The 19,679-nt window shown below is 45.6% G+C and overlaps 1 protein-coding gene and 1 long non-coding RNA gene across 5 annotated transcripts in view; one reads left to right on the top strand and one right to left on the bottom strand.

Moving 5' to 3' along the window:
* Positions 1-19,104, bottom strand: part of MTHFD1L (methylenetetrahydrofolate dehydrogenase (NADP+ dependent) 1 like) — a 209,112-nt gene extending 190,008 nt beyond the window's left edge. Inside the window, exons 1-6 of one of the 4 annotated variants that reach the window (XM_058534152.1) lie at positions 18,579-19,099; positions 10,341-10,425; positions 9,233-9,283; positions 9,089-9,142; positions 4,566-4,690; positions 2,523-2,623 (exon numbers count right to left, since the gene is read on the bottom strand). In XM_058534152.1, coding sequence (XP_058390135.1) covers positions 2,523-2,623; positions 4,566-4,690; positions 9,089-9,142; positions 9,233-9,283; positions 10,341-10,425; positions 18,579-18,790 — 628 coding nt within the window. In that variant the 5' untranslated portion in view covers positions 18,791-19,099. Of the gene's footprint in view, positions 1-2,522; positions 2,624-4,565; positions 4,691-9,088; positions 9,143-9,232; positions 9,284-10,340; positions 10,426-18,578 lie in introns of all 4 variants that reach the window. The other 3 variants (XM_058534153.1, XM_058534154.1, XM_058534155.1) reach the window with 3 other exon arrangements.
* Positions 7,485-10,838, top strand: LOC131399698 (uncharacterized). The gene is made up of 3 exons (XR_009217184.1): positions 7,485-7,527; positions 7,871-8,098; positions 9,506-10,838. It is a non-coding gene; the product is annotated as an uncharacterized LOC131399698 (long non-coding RNA).
* Positions 19,105-19,679: the final 575 nt, after the last annotated feature.

The raw sequence follows: 19,679 nt of genomic DNA on the forward strand, positions 1-19,679 counted from the left end.
TAAAGAATCCACCAGAAAACTTTTAGAAGTAATAAACGAATATGGTAAAGTTGCAGGATACAAAATCAACATACAAAAATCAGTTGCATTTCTATACACTAACAATGAAGTAGCAGAAAGAGAAATTAAGAATACCATCCCATTTACAATTGCAACAAAAAGAATAAAATACCTAGGAATAAACTTAACCAAAGAGGTGAAAGATCTGTACACCGAAAACTATAAAACATTTCTGAAAGAAATTGAAGACGACACAAAGAAATGGAAAGATATTCCGTGCTCTTGGATTGGAAGAATTAACATAGTTAAGATGTCCATACTTCCTAAAGCAATCTATAGATTCAATGCAATCCCTATCAAAGTTCCAACAACATTTTTCACAGAAATAGAACAAAGAATCCTAAAATTTATATGGAACAACAGAAGACCCCGAATAGCTAAAGGAATCCTGAGAAAAAAGAACAAAGCTGGAGGTATCACACTCCCTGATTTCAAAATATACTACAAAGCTATAGTAACCAAAACAGCATGGTACTGGCACAAAAACAGACACACAGATCAATGGAATAGAATTGAAAGCCCAGAAATAAACCCACACACCTATGGACAGCTAATCTTTGACAAAGGAGCCAAGAACATACAACGGGGAAAAGAAAGTCTCTTCAACAAATGGTGTTGGGAAAACTGGATAGCCACATGCAAAAAAATGAAAGTAGACCCTTACCTTACACCATACACAAAAATTAACTCCAAATGGATTAAAGACTTGAATGTAAGACCTGAAACTATGAAACTTCTAGAAGAAAACATAGGCAGTATGCTCTTCGACATCGGTCTTAGCAACATCTTTTCAAACACCATGTCTGACCGGGCAAGAGAAACAATAGCAAAAATAAACAAATGGGACTACATCAAACTAAAAAGCTTCTGCACAGCAAAGGAAACCATCAACAAAACGAAAAGACAACCTAACAATTGGGAGAAGATATTTGCAAACCATACATCTGATAAGGGCTTAATCTCCAAAATATATAAAGAACTCATGCATCTCAACAACAAAAAAACTACTAACCCAATTAAAAAATGGGCAAAAGACCTGAACAGACATTTCTCCAAAGAAGATATACAGATGGCCAACAGACACATGAAAAGATGTTCAAAATCACTATCAGGGAAATGCAAATGAAAACTACAATGAGATATCACCTCACGCCCGTCACAATGGCTATAATTAACAAGACAGGAAACAACATGTGTTGGAGAGGATGTGGAGAGAAGGGAACTCTCATACACTGCTGGTGGGAGTGCAAACTGGTGCAGCCACTATGGAAAACAGTATGGAGATTCCTCAAAAAATCAAAGATAGAACTACCATATGATCCAGCTATTCCACTGTTGGGTATTTATCCAAAGAACTTGAAAACACCAATTTGTAAAGGTACATGCACCCCTGTGTTCATTGCAGCGTTATTCACAATAGCCAAGACTTGGAAGCAACCTAAGTGCCCATCAAGGGACGAATGGATAAAGAAGCTGTGGTATATATACACAATGGAATACTACTCAGCCGTAAGAAACGATGAAATCCAGCCATTTGTGACAACATGGATGGACATTGAGGGTATAATGCAAAGTAAAATAAGTCAGAGGGAGAAGGTCAAATACCGTATGATTTCCTTCATTAAGTAGTAGATAATAATAACAATAAACAAACACATAGGGACAGAGATTGGATTGGTGGTTACCAGAGGGGAAGAGGGGAGCGAGGAGGGTGAAAGGGATAATTCGGTACATGTGTGTGGTGATGGGTTGTAATTAGTATTTTGGTGGTGAACATGATGTAATCTATGCAGAAATAGAAGTATAATGATGTACACCTGAAATTTTTACAATGTTATAAACCAATGTTACTGCAATAAACAAAAAATTTAAAAAAAAAGGCAACCACAGAATGGGAGAAAATATTTCCAAATCATATGTCTGATAAGTGGTAATATCCAGAATATATAAAGAAGTCCTGGGCCGGCCACGTGGCTTAGTGGTTAAGTGCGCGTGCTCCGCTGCTGGCGGCCCAGGTTCGGATCCCGGGCGCGCACCGACGCAGCGCTTCTCCGGCCATGCTGAGGCCGCGTCCCACATACGGCAACCGGAAGAAAGTGCAGCTACGACACACAACTATCTACTGGGGCTTTGGGGGGAAAAATAAATTAAAAAAAAAGAAGTCCTACAACTCAACAACAAAAAACCAAGCAACCTGATTAAAAAATGGTCAAAGGACTTGAATAGACATTTCTCTAAAGAAGAGATATAAATGGACAATAAGCACATGAAAAGACGCTAAACACCAGTAGTCATTAGGGAAATGCAAATCAAAACCACAACAAGATACCACCTCACACCTATTAGGATGGCAATTATTAAAAACAGAAAAACCAATAAAAATAAATAAATAAATAAATAAAATAAAATCACGTAAATACCAATAAATATAAAATAGCAGCATTTCTGAAGGAGCATCATACCTGACTTTTCAAGAATTTCAATGACAGCTCTGGCCACAGGTGACACAAAACATTCATGGGCATCCCCACGTACCAACTTCCCTAGGTTTACATCTGTTAGCCTGCGTGTGAAAATAAGGGAATTGTAAATCAAAACTCACTCATCTGTAATTCACATGGATTGATCCCAAATAACCTGCAAGTCAATGTTTGATAGATAGGACATATTAAATAAATATAAAGTAAAGAGTGGAGAGGAATAAAGGCCATCAGCTCCTTAGAGTAGTCCTTCAGGAAACTTCAACGTGGTCCTGTGAGTTGGGCCAACCTTGGATGTTCTGGTTCTGCCTGTATAGCAGGACCACAGGTTAAGGCCACGTGAGGCTTCACTGCACAACTCCCGGAAGCTCCGGTCAATGGACCACATGGAATGGAACCCCTGGGAGTGTGCAATGCCACGGTCCTGCAGCAGAGCCCACTTTATCCTTGAGGAAATTGATATCTCAATCAATATCAAAAGCCAGAATCATTCCTAGAAATCCAGGGTCACCTAGTATGACTTGGATTCATAGGTCTGATACCCACTTGACATCAGTACTTATGTCCTCGGGAAATCAAGAATAAAAATGAGTGACATGTACTTTCCAATGGCTTCTGTGCCCTTCCTTGTTCAAATCTAGAATAAAACAGTCCCTAACTATCTAACTTAAACTGATGACCTCAATACAGGTTATTAACAAAATGGAGACACTTAAAAAGTTTTCATAATTCTTTTTATGAAAGGTTTGAAACTATGCCTTGATACCTTCAGGTTCTCGACATTTTTCTAATTGATCGGGGCTTCTCCCTTTTAGTATAGGATCAGAGATTTCATGACAAGTTTTTTTTTAATTTATTTTTTTCCCCCAAAGCCCCAGTAGATAGTTGTATGTCATAGCTGCACATCCTTCTAGTTGCTGTATGTGGGACGCGGCCTCAGCATGGCCGGAGAAGCGGTGCGTCGGTGCGCACCTGGGATCCGAACCCGGGCCGCCAGCAGCGGAGCGCATGCACTTAACCGCTAAGCCACAGGGCCGGCCCTCATGACAACTTTTTGACCCGTGTTTGGGTCTCCCCTAAGTCTGAGTCACAACAAAAGGCTAGAGTAACGTCTCTCAAACCAGCCCTGCAAGACCAACTTTAGAAATTTGCTTACAACCTTGTAATGCTAAATATAGTATGTTCTTTTCGGCCACAGTACAAAATACTTCCCACTTCCCCGTAGGAAGATGAGGTTTTTAATCCCCAGGAAAAGTCCTGATTTCCCAGACGGATGGGCAGTATTCCTTGTCCCATAAAGCTCATGTCACACCACGATGTGAGTCCAAGACCAATATCAGAGCACCTGATATTTATAGTTTTCCCTTCAAATTTCAAATAAAACCTTGTGTTATCAATACAAGCGCTTGTTTTGTCTTTCCCAACGGGCCTGGGACCAAGGCAGAATATCGTACTGCTGGGGAATCAGATCTCTGGGTTTTTCCCTCTGGTCTGATAGAATTAGCAACGAAGCTACTAGAAGAGGAGAGCTGGCCAAGGACTCTGTAAGTCCCACAGAAACTTCTCAAATGGGCCGGCCCCATGGCTTAGTGGTTAAGTTCACGAGCTCCCCTGCTGACGGCCCGGTTCGGATCCCAGGCGCGCACCGACGCACCGTTTCTTGGGCCATGCTGAGGCCGCGTCCACATACAGCAACTAGAAGGATTTGCAACTATGACGTACAACTATCTACTGGGGCTTTGGGGGGGGGAAAAAAAAACTTATAGAAACTTCTCAAATGAATATGATGGTGGAAGATGATTATTTTCAAAATGGCACCCAAGCACTAGAAAACAGCTAGAGTATTTTCCCAAATATGTAACTTTCTTACACAGAATTTAACAAGCCCTCAAACTCTGGAAATATTTGAAACGATTTCTTTCATCTCTTAATTACTGACGTAGTGGAAACAGCGGAATAAAACAAAAATCACAGTAGAAAAACTTGTTTAGCAATAAGAGTTGATTTTCTTTCATATTCTCTTACCCATCCACATCTTTTTCTGGTTTCAAGGCATTGAGGACTTTGTTGGTAAATGAGTTCTCGGAGATCTGAAGGGCAAGGCCATGTACTCTAGTGTCTTCATTAATTTTCAAGATTTCATCTATAATCTAAAGAGAAAAAAAACTAAAGTCAGTTTGCGAACATAAGCCCCAACGAAAAAAGCTTTATATAAAAATAGATTCATAAAAATGCATCTGTTCTAGTTTCTTTTTTTACTCCCTGTGAAAGACTTAGTGTAAAACAATGAAGAAGTCTATTTTCTCTTTTTACCATGTTTATAAAAGCTCTGAAAAAACACTTGGCTGAATTTTTTAGCAACTTCTTGGTCTTTCTTCTCGCTCTAATCTCGGCCAGAACAGAATAAAACCAAACCAAACCCAAGCTCAACAGTTAATAGAGTTTAGATACGCAAAAGACAATTCCTTGTCAACAATCATATCTAAGCCAAACACACTGCCAGTTTTCAGGGAGGCCAGAAAGCACAAAACTCGAGCATTCCAACCTGGCCCAGACAAGCCTGTGTTTCAAACACAATGTTTTCAACAAAAGCTCATGAATCATGACATCCAAGAAGTCGTCACTCAGGCCCTCATGTTTTTTGGACCTGAATGGCATGTAGAAAGCATTTCCAAAGGTTTATGATAGATCAACTCTAAGCATAGATATCTCCTTTTTATAGGAAACACTAAAATAATTCACTATTTATGAAAGAGACCAAAGTACAGTTTGGGAAACTAATGTAATAGCTAATGAATGGCTAGGCATGTCTTTTTTTTTTCTTTTTTGAGGAAGATTAGCCCTGAGCTAACATCTGTTGCCAATCCTCCTCTTTTTTGCTAAGGAAGATTGGCCCTAGGCTAACATCTGTGCCCATCTTCCTCTACTTTATATGGGACGCTGCCACAGCATATAAGCAGTGCGTAGGTCCACGCCTGGGATCTGAACCTGCAAACCCCAGGCCCCCGAAGCGGAGCGGAGCACTCGAACTTAACTGCTACACCACCGGGCCGGCCCCTGTCTTTTTTTTTTAATTTTTTATTTTATTGAGGTCATAATGGTTTATAACATTGTGACATTTCAGGTGTACACTGTTATTTACCAGTTTCTGTATAGACTGCATCGTGCTCACCACCAATATTCTAATTTTTATCTGTCACCATATATATGTGCCCCTTTACCTCTTTCCCCCACCCCCAACCCCCTTCCCCTCTGGTGACCACTAATCTGTTCTCTTTGTCCACGTGTTTGCTTATCTTCCACATGTGAGTGAAATCACGTGGTGTTTGTCTTTGTCTGGCTTATTTCACTTAACATAATACCCTCAAGGTCCATCCATGTTGCTGCAAATGGGCTTTTGGCTTTTATTATGGCTGAGTAGTAATAGGTATGTCTTTAAATAAGCAATGCTCTGTCCTCTCTGTTTATCTCTATTTTATACCAGGAGATAGCATACTGATTCATTTCACTTAACAATATTATTTGTTCCTAAGTAAGAGAGATACTAGCCCACGGATACGGATACGGATCTCACTATGAGGAAGTGGTGGTTTACCATTTTTGTTTCACCGTCTAGCAAAAATCACTATGGTATTTTTACCTGGTAAGAGAAGAAAAAGCTATTTGAGAAACAAAATTCCGAAGGAAAATTTTTATTTCTTTTATTCATCATTCTTTCATTCATTCAATAAACATTGAAAGTTTTGAGCCCCTACTTTGTACCAGTTCTAAGTAGAGGAAATACAGCTGTCAACAAAATGCTTGCCCTCATGGGGCATATACTCTAGTGGGGAAGACAAGACCAAAAATAATAACAATAATAATAATAGAATAATCTCTGAAAGTGGTAAATGATGTAAAGAAAAATAATTAGATTAAGCAGAGTAAAAAGCTAACAGAGTGATGGCGGGCGGGGGGTGATTAGAGGGGGTGACACCTAAATAGAGCCCAGAATGAAGGGAGGGTACTACTGTCACCTGGAACAAGGATTTGGTAGAAGCAGCAACAACCACAAAATCTCAATTAATAAATTAAGATCCTTACTCTTTTCCAACATAATAATAACACTACCACACAAATTCACATTTATCAGAATTTCAAAGAAAAATAGGGAATAAATGACTCCTTGTTACAATACAAGTTAGGGGAAAAAAAGTCAAGGGCTATCAATACCAGTGGCAAAACAACCTAAAGAAATGCAAATTCGACTGCAGCCAATGGGTGTCCTTCTGCAAAGGGACAACAAATGTCTCTGCATTTTGTTAACACTGGAATGACAGATATCAAATATCTCTAATATATTATAATGGCAAGTGTGGCAGAACTATTTATCCAATATCTGGTTTCCCTTCTTCCTTAATGGCTTGCCAAGCAGTACGTCCGTGTGCGCCCGGGATCCGAACCGGCAAACCCCGGGCCGCTGCAGCGGAGCGCGCACACTTAACCGCTTGTGCCACCGGGCCAGCTCCGCTTTCTTACTTAGTGGAAGACTCTTAATTTTTATCTGTGATAATAAAAGATCTAAGGCCACCTGGTATAAAGACTACATTTCCCAGCCTCCCTTGCGGCGTGGCCAAGCAATTAGGTTCAGGCCAATGGAATGGAAGCAGAGTTGTGATTTTCAGGAACTGTCCCTGAAGGGAAGAGATTGGGGACCCGTCTTTGGTCTCTGTCCTTCTTTTTTCTTCCTGGTGACAAGAACTTGTTGAACTGAACCCTGGGATCCTGGAAAACAGGGAAGGTTAAGAAATGCCCCCACCCTCTGTGTACTGCAAAGAACCACCCTCCCCATATGACTCAGACAAGACTCATTGACGCTCCCATGTCTACCCAGGACAAGGCCAGACACAGGCCCTACAAATTGCCATTCTCTGTCTCAGAAGTGATTAGCTGAACTACTTGCCTCCACTGATCAGTCAGAACAAAATGCTTATTAATTAAACTTTGGGTAAGCTTCTCTCTTTCCTGCTAAACTTTGGCCTACCCTCAGGCTGGCTAGCAGATAGCCCCTTCTGAGAACAGGCTGGCCCCAGGGCAAAACACTCTCTGACCTACTATCTCCTCAAGGCACCCTTTCATCCCACTTTTTCAAACTGGTCTTTTGAGCCTTCCCTACCCCACCTTACAAAAGAAAAACCTTTTTGCCTAACTCGCAGAGGCTTGCAGATCTATCTCGTGGTAAGAGTGCACTCCCTACTTCAACAGTCCCTTCCCCCACTTGCAATAATCCTTTCGCAATATGTCTCTCCTGCGACTAAGTCAGGATTTACTTTTTATTTGACTCTGGCTAGAAAGCAGATGTGATACATAGCGTTGAGTCCGCCATCTTGGATATGAGGCAGCACAACAAAGATGGCGGAGCAGCCAGACTGAAGGAGCCTGAGTTTCTAACGACTCTGTGATGCCACCACGCCAGCCAGGGGATGCCTAGTTCTGCTGGATTCAGAGTCCAGTGTGCTCACTGCTACACCATGGAACCTCCACGAGAGCCGCCTCAGCCATTTCTAAACTTTATTCAGGTATGAGAAAAATACACTTCTATGTTATTTCAGATTCTGTTATTTGAGGTTTTCCGTCACTTGAAGACAAACCCAATCTTCACTGCCACAGCCAGTCTGAAAAAAAGCCAGCCACAGAAGGACCAGACCCTAGCATGGCCTGTGGTCCAGTTTCCTCACCACGTATGGGGTGGCTGCTTTTCTCAGGGTTGAGATCATGCTGGTGAGGGCTGTTCCCCCCTCCCTGCACAAACAACTACATCACACGCAACAGCAGCAAAAGTATCCTCTGGTTGCTTTTTATCAGCTGCCCCAAGACGCCACTACAGGATTCACAGAACAGGGGCCGGCCCCCATGGCCCAGCGGTTAAGTGCTCGCGCTCCGCTGGTGGCGGCCCGGTTCGGATCCGGGGTGCGCACCAATGCACCGCTTGGCAAGCCATGCTGTGGCGGTGTCCCACATAAAGTGGAGGAAGATGGGCACGGATGTTAGCCCAGGGCCAGTCTTCCTCAGCAAAAAGAGGAGGATTGGCATGGATATTAGCTCAGGGCTGATCTTCCTCACAAAGAAAAAAAAAAAAAGATTCACAGAACCTGTGAAAGGATCTTGAAGATGATCTTGTCCTATTCCTTGATTTTACAGATAGGGCAACTGTGACCCAGAGAAACCAAAGGGCCCGAGGTCAAACAACCTGTCAGGACAGAGCAAACCAGAACTAGTCCTCCACGCACCGTCAGCCAGACAATGTCCACTAGATGACACTGCTCCTACAGCTGAAGAAACACAACCAAAGTCACCACGCCATAGCTCACGTCTTCAATAGAAACACACAGTAGGGGACAACTAGATCAAGGAGTGGTTACACTAGAGGGAAAAGTGAACTCTTCCCTCTCAAGGTTCAGTCACAAGAAAAGGCTGATCTGTTCCAACCACAAGTAAGAGATGCCAACAGGAATAGTAGGTCTAAACAGGAAAGCAAATTAAGGATTCAGGTGCACTGCTGTAATTACCTCATCTTCCCCGCTGTCTGGAGGAAGGCAGATGTGAGTGATGTTCAGGCCAGCCTGAAAAGAGAACACAAGGTTATTGTGTCACAGTAAGAGAACGCACCCTCAAAAAATGATCATGAATCTTTGAAAAGCAGTCACCCTCACCTCTTCAGCCAAATTCTGGTTTATTTCCTGCATCAAGTTATCATCACCTGCCTTAGGAGAGGAGAGTAAGAAGGAGACTGTAACAGCATAAAAACATCTTGAAAAAGCACAGAACATAATACAGAGACTAACTTTGTGATTACAAGTTATTTACAAAGATGATAAGGAAAATGCAGAAAAAGAATCTTATTGCTCATAAAAGGGGACTAATGACTGGTATTTATTAACACATCAGTTTCTCAGGCTTTCAAATTATGTCACTTTTTTTTACAGTAGCCCTCGTAAGGCATATACTACCACAGCGCCAGCGTCCCTTCCTACATGAGGACACCAAAGATGGGAGTTTGGGTTACCTGCCTTTAGGTGGAAAGCTATCGAGTAAGCAGAATCCCAGGAGACCCAAGGTCCATATCCACTTGTTTTCTACTCTTGTCTTTCGCCTACCTTTGGAGGGGATGTGGAGAAGACCCCAAAGAAGGCCAGGGACTTGAGCCTAGCTCTAGAGTCTTGAAAATCATAGCACTGAGGAACTAGAGGCTGCTATTTTGACACATGAAGTGCATGCCAAAAACGACACTGGCAGCCCGACTGTGGCACTGTGTTAGATTACAGGCTTGGCTCGCCTCGTCATCTCCTTGCACCTGTTATCACACGGGTGTGCCAATGAGGATGGCAAACAGTGCCAAGTGCAGTAGGCACGAAGGGACTGCAGCCAGAAGATGTACATGGAATGCAAAGTCCTTCTGACGTGTAATGACTTTTGGCTCTTCAAACTTAGGGCAGGCTGTAAAAGATATAGTAGAAAGATTACCAAATACCATGTCTCAGCTGGCATCTGCCTTCCACAAAGGCAAAGGGGAACTTTTTTCCCCTATCACCTTCAAATCATATATGATAAGCTGAGCGGTACCTCACCTGTAACCCTATGGGAACAAAATGACCAAAGGACGGGGGAAATCACAGCATTTCCAGCTGTGCCCTCTCTTCCCTCCTCTAAGCCCAAAGACTACTTCTGTGACAAGAAATATAGCTGGTCTTCTGTATACAATTATCTTCTAGATTGAAAGGCATCCTAAAATAGTAGGACTGAACCACGCTCTCGGCTTACCTGAATAATAGCAAGAACTGGCTTAAAGGCAGAGTTTTTTTCTTGCAATAAACTCAGAACTTCTTTTGAATTCTGAATAACTTCTCTACAATGAGAAAGAAAAACCACATACAGTCACGTCTTTGTTAATGACTAGAAGGGTAGATACAACACATTTCCTTCGAAAGTGCAAGTTCGTTACTATAAGTGAAAATAGACGACATAAATGAAACAGGCAAACAGCCATTGATGATTAAGTAGCTAGGAACTTAAGTTTTTCTTCCTTTTTGCAATTACTGGTTATAGCTTTTAGCTGTTTACCCGCCCATTGTCAACTGTGCTGTTTAGACAATATGCTATCTGACTCCCACTAGGTTCCTATAGATAACATCTCCTTGAAGCCTGGGTTACCATGGCAATGGGTGTTTGAGCTGTTTTTCAGGAATTAGAACCCCTTGTCCACTTCAGGCCGGTTGAAACCACCAACCCATCAAATGGGCCCACGTAGATGTCCGATAAAGGACCTTCTGACGTCAAGAGGCTAAAAACTTCACCCTCAGGTCATGCCAATGCCGCCATTTTGAGAACATGTGTCCTATGAAGAGGCATGAAGTCTGACTACACTTGCGCAGATCATCAATTACCTCACCTCTCCTCCCCTCCAATCATCTATCTCCACATTTCACAGGACCTTGTCCCCTACCCCAAAAATATCCCTGAGTTCCCATTATCGAGGAGGCGGATTTGAGACTTGTTCTCCCGTTTTTCTCACTTGGCTGCCTTGTGATTAAACCCTCTCTCTGCTGCAATCTCATGGTCTCCGTGTTTGGCTTTCTGGGCGATGGGCAAAAACGAACCTGGTTCGGTAACACAAGGATGTGCTCCAAGTGTGGAGGGGAGGGACAGGAAAACAATCATGAAATATTCACACGGTGTGAAATGGGACAATCTAATTTTAAAAATAAGCAGAGGTGGACAAACTAGATGTTAACAGTAATTTTCTAGGGGTGAATTTTTCTCTCGTATTTTCCAAGTTTATTGTAATAAAAAGTTCGGGTTTCTTTTTTAAATAATCCCCTTGCTCCTCCATATCACCCCGCTTCCGAAAAAGTTGGGGGGTCCACGGGGAAAGCAAACATTGGTGGGGGAAGGGTAGCAACGACAGGAGATTGGGGTGGGGGTTTGCTCTTGGGTAAGAAGTAGTGGGTCAGGATAAATTCCAGGTCCCAGAGTTTAAAGAAGGAATGGGAAGGAAGAGGCGGGAAGGGAATGTTCCAGAAACACTGGGGATGCATCAGAATTTGATACTCTCCCAAGGCCTCTTAGGGAGCGAGCGTCTCACTGCTCTGGGCCCCCCCAGTCTGCATTTGGATCTCCTAAAAGTCCCAGCAGGGGCCACCTCCACTTTAGCACCACTGGGAGGAGGAGGAGGAGAGGTACAGGCCCAGGGCGGAGCAGGCCTAGATAATGCGGTATGGTCAGGCTCTCTGCAGTCTTCTGGGAGGAGCAATTTCAGGGACCACCTTCAACACCATCACTATGAAATGTTCCTCAGTTGCACCTGAAGTTGGCTTTTGTTCTCTCTCATAACAGACAAAAGGCTCAGCCGAGGCAGTCCCCAAGCCTCAGGGTGAAGAGCATCTTCAAGTTCTGGTTTCTGTCTCTGACAGGGTCTTGCTGGCACATAACAGCTTTCAAAAAACGCAAAGCGAAGTTCCAGCCAGATAGCATCAGCAATAAGTCGCCAAGGGCAAAAAGGCATCGGCCAGCCTCTCCAGTTTTCAGAGAGGAAGCTGAACGTAACTGGAGGGCACTCCAACAACGTGTGGCCACGTGCTGTGCTGTTTCTCTGCCTTTTGTGGCTGCTAATTTGGGCCATGTTAGGTCCTTATCTCTGTCTAGTCCGAGAAGGCACTGGAGTGTGCGTACCAAGTGGTTCTTGGCGATGTGGATAAGGATCATCTGGGGAGCTTGGTAAAAAAAAAAGGTTTCTGTGTCTCGCCCAGGAAGTCTGATTCAATAGGTCTGGGTGCAGCCCAGGAATGTGCATTTTCAACACGGGGTCCAGGTAGCTCTGAGGCGCTGACAGAGTGAAAACACAGCCCTGGACCAGCACTCAGGCCTTTCACTGACTAGCTCGGGCAATCTGCTGAGTCTCTAACAGAACCCCGGTTTCCTCATCTGCAAGACAGGTGTACCACAGTGGCTCTTCACCTTTGTTCTTAGAATTGTACAGGTTTTTTCTGTTTCTCAGAGCTACCCTTGAACACAAAAAACCCTCATTCTGACATGAATAATTTTTCCAGAAACATCTGTAGTCTTGCCCACCCCTCAATAAAATGAAGTGAACACTTTCACAGAAGCGCAAACCTGTCGCCAACTAAGTTAATGAAACACAGTTGGCTAATTTCCCCACAACTTGTTATACGGGTAATGTTTCATTCTTTGGGTTTACTCATTATTTTTACAGGGACAAGCAAAGTACACAAGAAAGAAGTCACCAGGCTCAATAAATCTAAAATCTGGCGTAAATATTTCTAATCAGAGATTTTTCTGCCCTTCTGTATGAAAAGTTGCCTCGTCAATGCCCAGTTGGAAGGAATGTGTGACTCTCCAGCTGGGCTGCCATGTGTAGCTAAAACTCAGAATGTAATAGTATAGAAGATAATAATTTAATACTAACTTAAGCCACCATCATCAGCTTTATTATTATTACTTACTGTTACATTGAAGTATCTACTACCCCTGACTCTACTGATTCTCACTGGTATCCCTCTGGGAGTCTGTGAAATAATGTGTGTCAGCTGGGCACGAGGCTACTGGAATAACGACCACATTTCTCAGCCTCCCTTGTGGCTAGCTGTGGCCACGCCAAAGAGTCTGGGAGGCAGCTGCTGACAATGTTATTAAAAACTACCACTACCGGGGCTGGCCCCATGGCGTAGTGGTTGAGTGACTGAGTTTGGTGCACTCCGCTTTGGCAGCCCGGGTTCTCAGGTTTGAATCCCAGGTGTGGACCTACACCACTCATCAGCCATGTTGTGGTGGCATCCCTCAGCAAAAAAAAAACCAAAAACCTTACCAATTTAAGTATATCCCGGGATGCTGGCCAATTTATTAATATTTTAATTTCAACGTTTTCAAAGGCAAAAGAGGTACTTGTCTTTAAATATAGTGAAGATTTCCAAAACGGTCTCTTCCAAAGACAGCCATCAGTATTCTGAGAAACAGACCAGGTTAAAAGCACCATGGAGCAGTTTCATACACCACGGCAACCAGAAGATACATTCCGTATTTAGTAACAGTAGGAATAATAAAGCTGATAATGATGGCTTACATTATTAGGTACTTCCTATGAATAATACTTCCATGCAATTTCCTCTTCCTTCATAAGAGAATTCTGAGTTTGGGCTGCACACGGCCAGCCAGCTAGAGAACACATTTCCCAGTCCTGCCTGCACTCTGACGGGATCGTGTGACTACTAGCCAACAGGTTGTGAGCACCTACCGGCCAGGAAGAGGCCAGGAATGTGCAGGTAAGAGAAATGTGCACCAGCAACCTGGCCCCTTTCCCTCTTGCTGGCTAGGACAGCCGAGCAGCTGCCTTTTCGCCCAGAGCTGGAGCAGCGAGGAGCTATCACAGGGCCGTCCAGCTTCCCTGACTGCCTCCTTCTGGGCAGTAAAGTCCACAGTTATTTGGCAGTATCGTTTTCTTTTTTTTTCTGCTTTGAGGAAGATCAGCCCTGAGCTAACATCTGCGCCAGTCTTCCTCTACTTTATATGTGGGTCGCCGAGACACCGTGGCTGACAAGTAGCGTAGGTCCGCGCCCGGGATCCAGACCCACGAACCCAGCCAGCTGAAGCGCAACGTGCTGAACTTAACCACTATGCCACAGGGCCGGACCCTGGGGGTATCTTTATTAAAGCAGCCTAGCTGGTTTCCTACTTATGCACAGGCCTGATCTGGGAGCTCTAATCTTATTTACTGTGCTACATCCAATTTAAGACAGAGAATGAAAGATACTGTTGTTTTATGAACCACTAAGAAAGAAAAAAAATGCTGCCAGTTAAACCATGGTACAATCTTTTCTTTTCTTTTGTTTTTTGGTGAGGAAGATCAGCCCTGAGCTAACATCCATGCCAATCCTCCTCTTTTTTGCTGAGGAAGACTGGCCCTGAGCTCACATCCGTGCCCATCTTCTTCCAGTCTATGTGGGACACCGCCACAGCATGGCCTGACAAGCAGTGCATCAGTGTGCACCTGGGATCCAAACCCGGGCTGCCAGCAGCAGAGCGCACACACTTAACTGCTACGCCACCGGCCTGGCCCCTGGTACAATCTTTTCTTAACACAGGGTTTACAGTCATCACTTAACAACAGGGATACATTTTGACGATTTTGTTGTTTGGCAAACATCATGTAGTATATTTACACAAACCTAGATGATATAGCCTACGACACACCTGGGCTGTATGGTACTCATCTTATGGGACCACCATTGTATATGAGGTTTGTTGTTGAGTGAAACATTATGTGGCACATGACTATTCTGCAAGTATTAAGAGAATTTTTTAGACTTATTTAGACAAAGATTTTTTTATTTGCCATAAACCATTCATATACAAACATAAAAAGGAAAATGCATCCAACAAATTGACTGAATTATTCCTAAAACTTCTTCACATTCATGATCTGACTCTGCTGAGGCACTTTTTTGACTCAGAGGCCTTAACGTCAGTGTCCTTTTTTTTTTTTACACCTCATCACCCTCATTGCCATCAAGGGTGTGGTGATACAGCATTTCTTAAAAGACAACATCATATTTGTCCCTGGGGTTTTCATCAAGTTGCTGACACCCATTCTTCACATTTTGATGCTGGAGTTTTCTCGATTCTACCAGATGCCAATGGAGAGTTGTCGGATAACAACCAGAAATCATTATTTCCTAAAAGGGCCCTTCCACAACTTGTTGACAAAAACATTGGGGATTATGGTTATCTAGTCACACCACCAGAAATAACAGGTCACTATGCTTTTGAGAGCGCTTATTCTTTAAGTTTTCGGATATACGTCCATGAAATAAATTGAGAACTAAGATATATTGGTTCCAGCTGACATCTAGCTAGACCTACCTCCCCCCTTTCCTCCAAGTCCTAGGGGAATTCCTTGGAGATTAGTTTTAGAATTTATTTATTTATTTTTTTCCCCTAAAGCCCCAGTAGATAGTTGTATGTCATAGTTGCACATCCTTCTAGTTGCTGTATGTGGGACGTGGCCTCAGCATGACCGGAGAAGCGGTGCCTCGGTGTGCGCCCGGATCCGAACCCGGGCCGCCAGCAGCAGAGCGCGCGCACTTAACCGCTAAGCCATGGGGCCGGCCTGTAGATTAGTTTTGTTAGACGAGGCACATAAGTCAAAAAGGTACAACGACGTGCATGGCTCTGACCAAGTTCCCAGAGGTACAGATAATGCAAATATGCTGTGACAGCCACCTGGCCAACAGCAATTAAAAAACACAACCAACTGGGGCCGGCCCAGTGGCTTAGCGGTTAAGTGCAAGTGCTCCGCTACTGGCGGCCCGGGTTCGGATCCAGTGGCGCACTGAGGCACCACTTCTCAGGCCATGGTGAGGCCACGTCCCACATACAGCAACTAGAAGGACGTGCAACTATGATGTACAACTATCTACTGGGGCTTTGGGGGGAAAAAAAAAGGAGGATGATTGGCAATAGATGTTAGCTCAGAGCTGGTCTTCCTCAGCAAAAAGAGGATTAGCATGGATGTTAGCTCAGGGCTGATCTTCCTCACAAACAAACAAACAAAAAAACACAACCAACGGAAAGATAAATACTAGTTCTGGAGATATTAAAAATGTGCTTTAGTACGGCATGGGAGTCAATAATATTGTAATCACTTGAGTGGTGACAGACGGTGGTTGGACTTATCGTGGTGATCATTTCATAATGTATAAAAATATCATGTCCCTATGTTGTACACCTGAAACTAATACGGTATAGTATATCAGCTATAATTCAACAGAAAAAAACTGCCAGAAAAATCTTTTTAAATGTCCTTCATAAGATCACTACAGTACAGAAATATCCACAACAATCTTATAAAGCCGGTGATGTTATGGTTTCCACTTTGTAGAGGAAGAACTGAGATCTAACAGCTTGTCCAAGCTGTCACACCTAATAAGTGGTGGAGTCCTATTCAAAGCAAGGGTCCTGTCTCTTAACCACAAATCCTATGAAGCAGTAATTCATTGCACAGCGCTTTCTTCTTCTAGTTTAGAAGAGGAGCTGGCAAACTACGGCCCACCAGCTAAGAATGGCTTTTGCATTTAAAAATGGTTAAAAAAACACCAAAATAATAATAATATTTTGTGCCACATGAATATTATGTGAAATTCAAATGTCAGTGTCCAAAAATAAAATTTGGAATTTCATCAATAAAAAAAATTATGAAAATTTGTTTTTTCTCTTACAAAAGTACCTATATAATATCTTCGATTTTACCTCTTGGCCTACAAAATCTAAAATATTCACTGTCTAGTCCTTTACAGAAAAAGTTTGCCAACCCCTGGCTTAGAGAGCTGTAAAAATATATGAGTAAAAATATATGATAATAATAGCCAACATTTGTTGAGGGCTTAGTATGTGACAGTTCCTGGACTATGCATTCTGTGTGTGTTCTCTCATTTCATCCTTTCCACAATGCTTTGCGGGAGACACCATCAATTCCCCCACTCCAGTGAGAGAATTGAGACTGGCCAGCCCAGCACAGCAGAATCCTAACCCACGCCCCCTACTGACCACTCTACTCATCTCCAAGTCGGTCCTGGCTTTCAATGAAAGAACATGCAAGAATAAAATCCAGGAATGATCCCAAATCTTCACTCATTCATTCACCCACCCTGTCACGAATGCCTACCCCCTACCAGGCACTCTTTCCAGTGGGAAGGATCTAACAGTGAACAAGACAGACAAGGCCCCTGACCCCACAGAGCTTTCACTCCAGGTGGGGAGACAGACAATAAACAGACAAGAAAGTTTCAAGTGGAGACAAGAGCTATCCAGAAAATAAAAGAGGGTGATGGAGTGCTGGTCTTTGTCTCCTATACTGTCTTCAGACCCTCACCCACTAAGACGAGCTCAGCTGTACACTGGTTAAAATCTAACGACCTGAAGAGGCCTCAAGTCACTACAACATTCAGCAAGAAGCCAAGGTAAACTAAACAAAAGGCTCTTTACAATCATCAGCCACATCATAAAGAGTCCTGGAAACGGGGGGGGGGGGGGGGGGGGGGGAAGGCAATTACTTTTAGAACGAAGGAGGGAAGGAAAAAGGAAGAGGATGTGAAAGGATGGAGGTGCAACAGCCTGCCCAGTGACATGGCATCCTGGCACAAGGGGTCCTAGGGTGCTCCTAGGGTGGGGGGTGGGGAGGCCAGGGCTGTCCTGAACGCTTCACTTCACACCGTGTGTGTGTGTGTGTGTGTGTGTGCGCGCGCGCGCGCGCGCTCTCCGGTGGGGGGCGGAGAAAGGCAGGCCCCGGGCTCCCACCGTTCGCCTCCAGGTCCGGAGAGAACTTTCGAAATACAGCTGCGCCGGGGACTCCGCGCCCACGGTGCAGCGAGGCCGGGCGCCAGCCAGCCCGACTTCTGGGGCCGCATCACTCACTACCAGGTACCTGGCTCCACCTTAGCTTCTCCAGAAAACGACTACCTAACTCAGGAGGCTGCGGCGTTTCGGGAGAGGACAGACTTCATCCCACCGCAAGCCGCCCGCAGCCAGCGCTCCGGACACGGGGCGGGAGGCGCCCGGGAGGCCCGCAGCATCGCGGCCCCAGCCCGCGGGCGGGCGCGCGCGCCTCTCCCCCGGCTCCCGCCCTCGGCGGCGCCGCCCCTTTCCCGCCCCGGCGCGCCCGGCGCGGTTGCATCAGAGCGGGCGGGAGCGGCGCACGTGGAGCGGCGCGCGCGGTCTGAGCTGCGGCGCCGGGGAGATGCCCGCGCCCGCGCGATCCCCCGTCCCGGGTCGGGCCCGGGGGCGCGCCCGCCCTCCCGGTGCCCGCGCTCCCCCGCAAGCCGCCGGCGCCGCGAACCAGTTGGCACCAAGCACTCGCGGCCCCGCGCCCTGCGAACCTCCCGTGGAGGTCCCCGGGCCCTGCGGAGACCTGAGCTCTCCGGGTGCTCCACCTCCAGGGTCCCCGGCCGCCGCCGATGGGGATCTGGGCGGCGGCGAGCTCCGGACACTCACCTGACGATCGAGTCCCGCGCCGGGGGCGCCCGGCTGCCCTGGCCGCGGCTGGTCCCGGCCTGGGCGTCCTGCAGCCGCCGCTGCCCGAGCAGGCCCTCCCCGCCGCCACCGCCGCTGCTGGCGCGACAGGGCACGGGGAGGCGGCGCGGCGGGCCCGGGGGCTGCGGCGGGCGGCGGAGCCGGCGCAGGAGGAGCGGCAGGCGCGCGCTCATGGCGATGCGGCGGGGACGCGGCCGAGCGAGGGGCGGCACGACCTCCCGCGACGCGGAGATGCGGCTGCCGGGCACAGGGACGCGGCGGCGGCAAGTTCCTCCCGAGGGCGGCCGGGCGGGCGCCAGGCAGGGGAACCCGGCTTGGCCAATAACGGGCCGGTGGCAGGAAGGACCTGGCTCTTCCTCCTCAGCCGGCGCAGGGCCCCTAGGGGGCACTGCACCTAGCGACCGTGACGTGGGAGGGCGGGGGCCTGCCGGACGCGGGGTTGCTCATGCGAGTCGCCTGGACGTCAAGCGCAGGCTTTCCAGCATTGTCATCACTACTTGATAAAGGTGGCTAGCGAGAAAGATCAGAGGAGGGCGGGGCTCAGGCCCGGCCTTGAGAAAGTACATCCTTCCTCGGCCTAGGATGCTGATACCACCCTGCCCTTAGATACAGGGGTGGGGTTTATTAAGCTGGAGGTGGCCTAACAGTGAAGAGTGTGTGGGCCTTGGAGTTCAAATGCTGACTTTGTAGCCTTAGGCAAAGTACTTAACCTCTGTGAGCTTGAGCTGCCTCATCAGTTAAAATGATGAGATAAGGATACTGTGTTTATAATTTCATCAGGATTATGATTCCCAAGTAAAGTGGGAATAAAACTAGTCCAAATGATAAACACTGGTTTTCCGTCGGCTAAGCACGGCTACGTGCTGGAAACACACTTCATTTAATCCTAAAAATGAAATGAGTGTTATCCTCGTTTTCAGCCTTGGGGAACCCGGGTCCAGAAGTCAGTTGGGTTATTGGCGGAGCTGGAAGTTGGCCTGACTCCAATGATCATGTTCTCTTGTTTTATTTTTTGTGAGGAAGACCAGCCCTGAGCTAACATCCATGCCAATCTTCCTCTTT

Source organism: Diceros bicornis, chromosome 39 (genome assembly GCF_020826845.1).
Source record: "Diceros bicornis minor isolate mBicDic1 chromosome 39, mDicBic1.mat.cur, whole genome shotgun sequence".
Classification (NCBI taxonomy): Eukaryota; Metazoa; Chordata; class Mammalia; order Perissodactyla; family Rhinocerotidae; genus Diceros; species Diceros bicornis.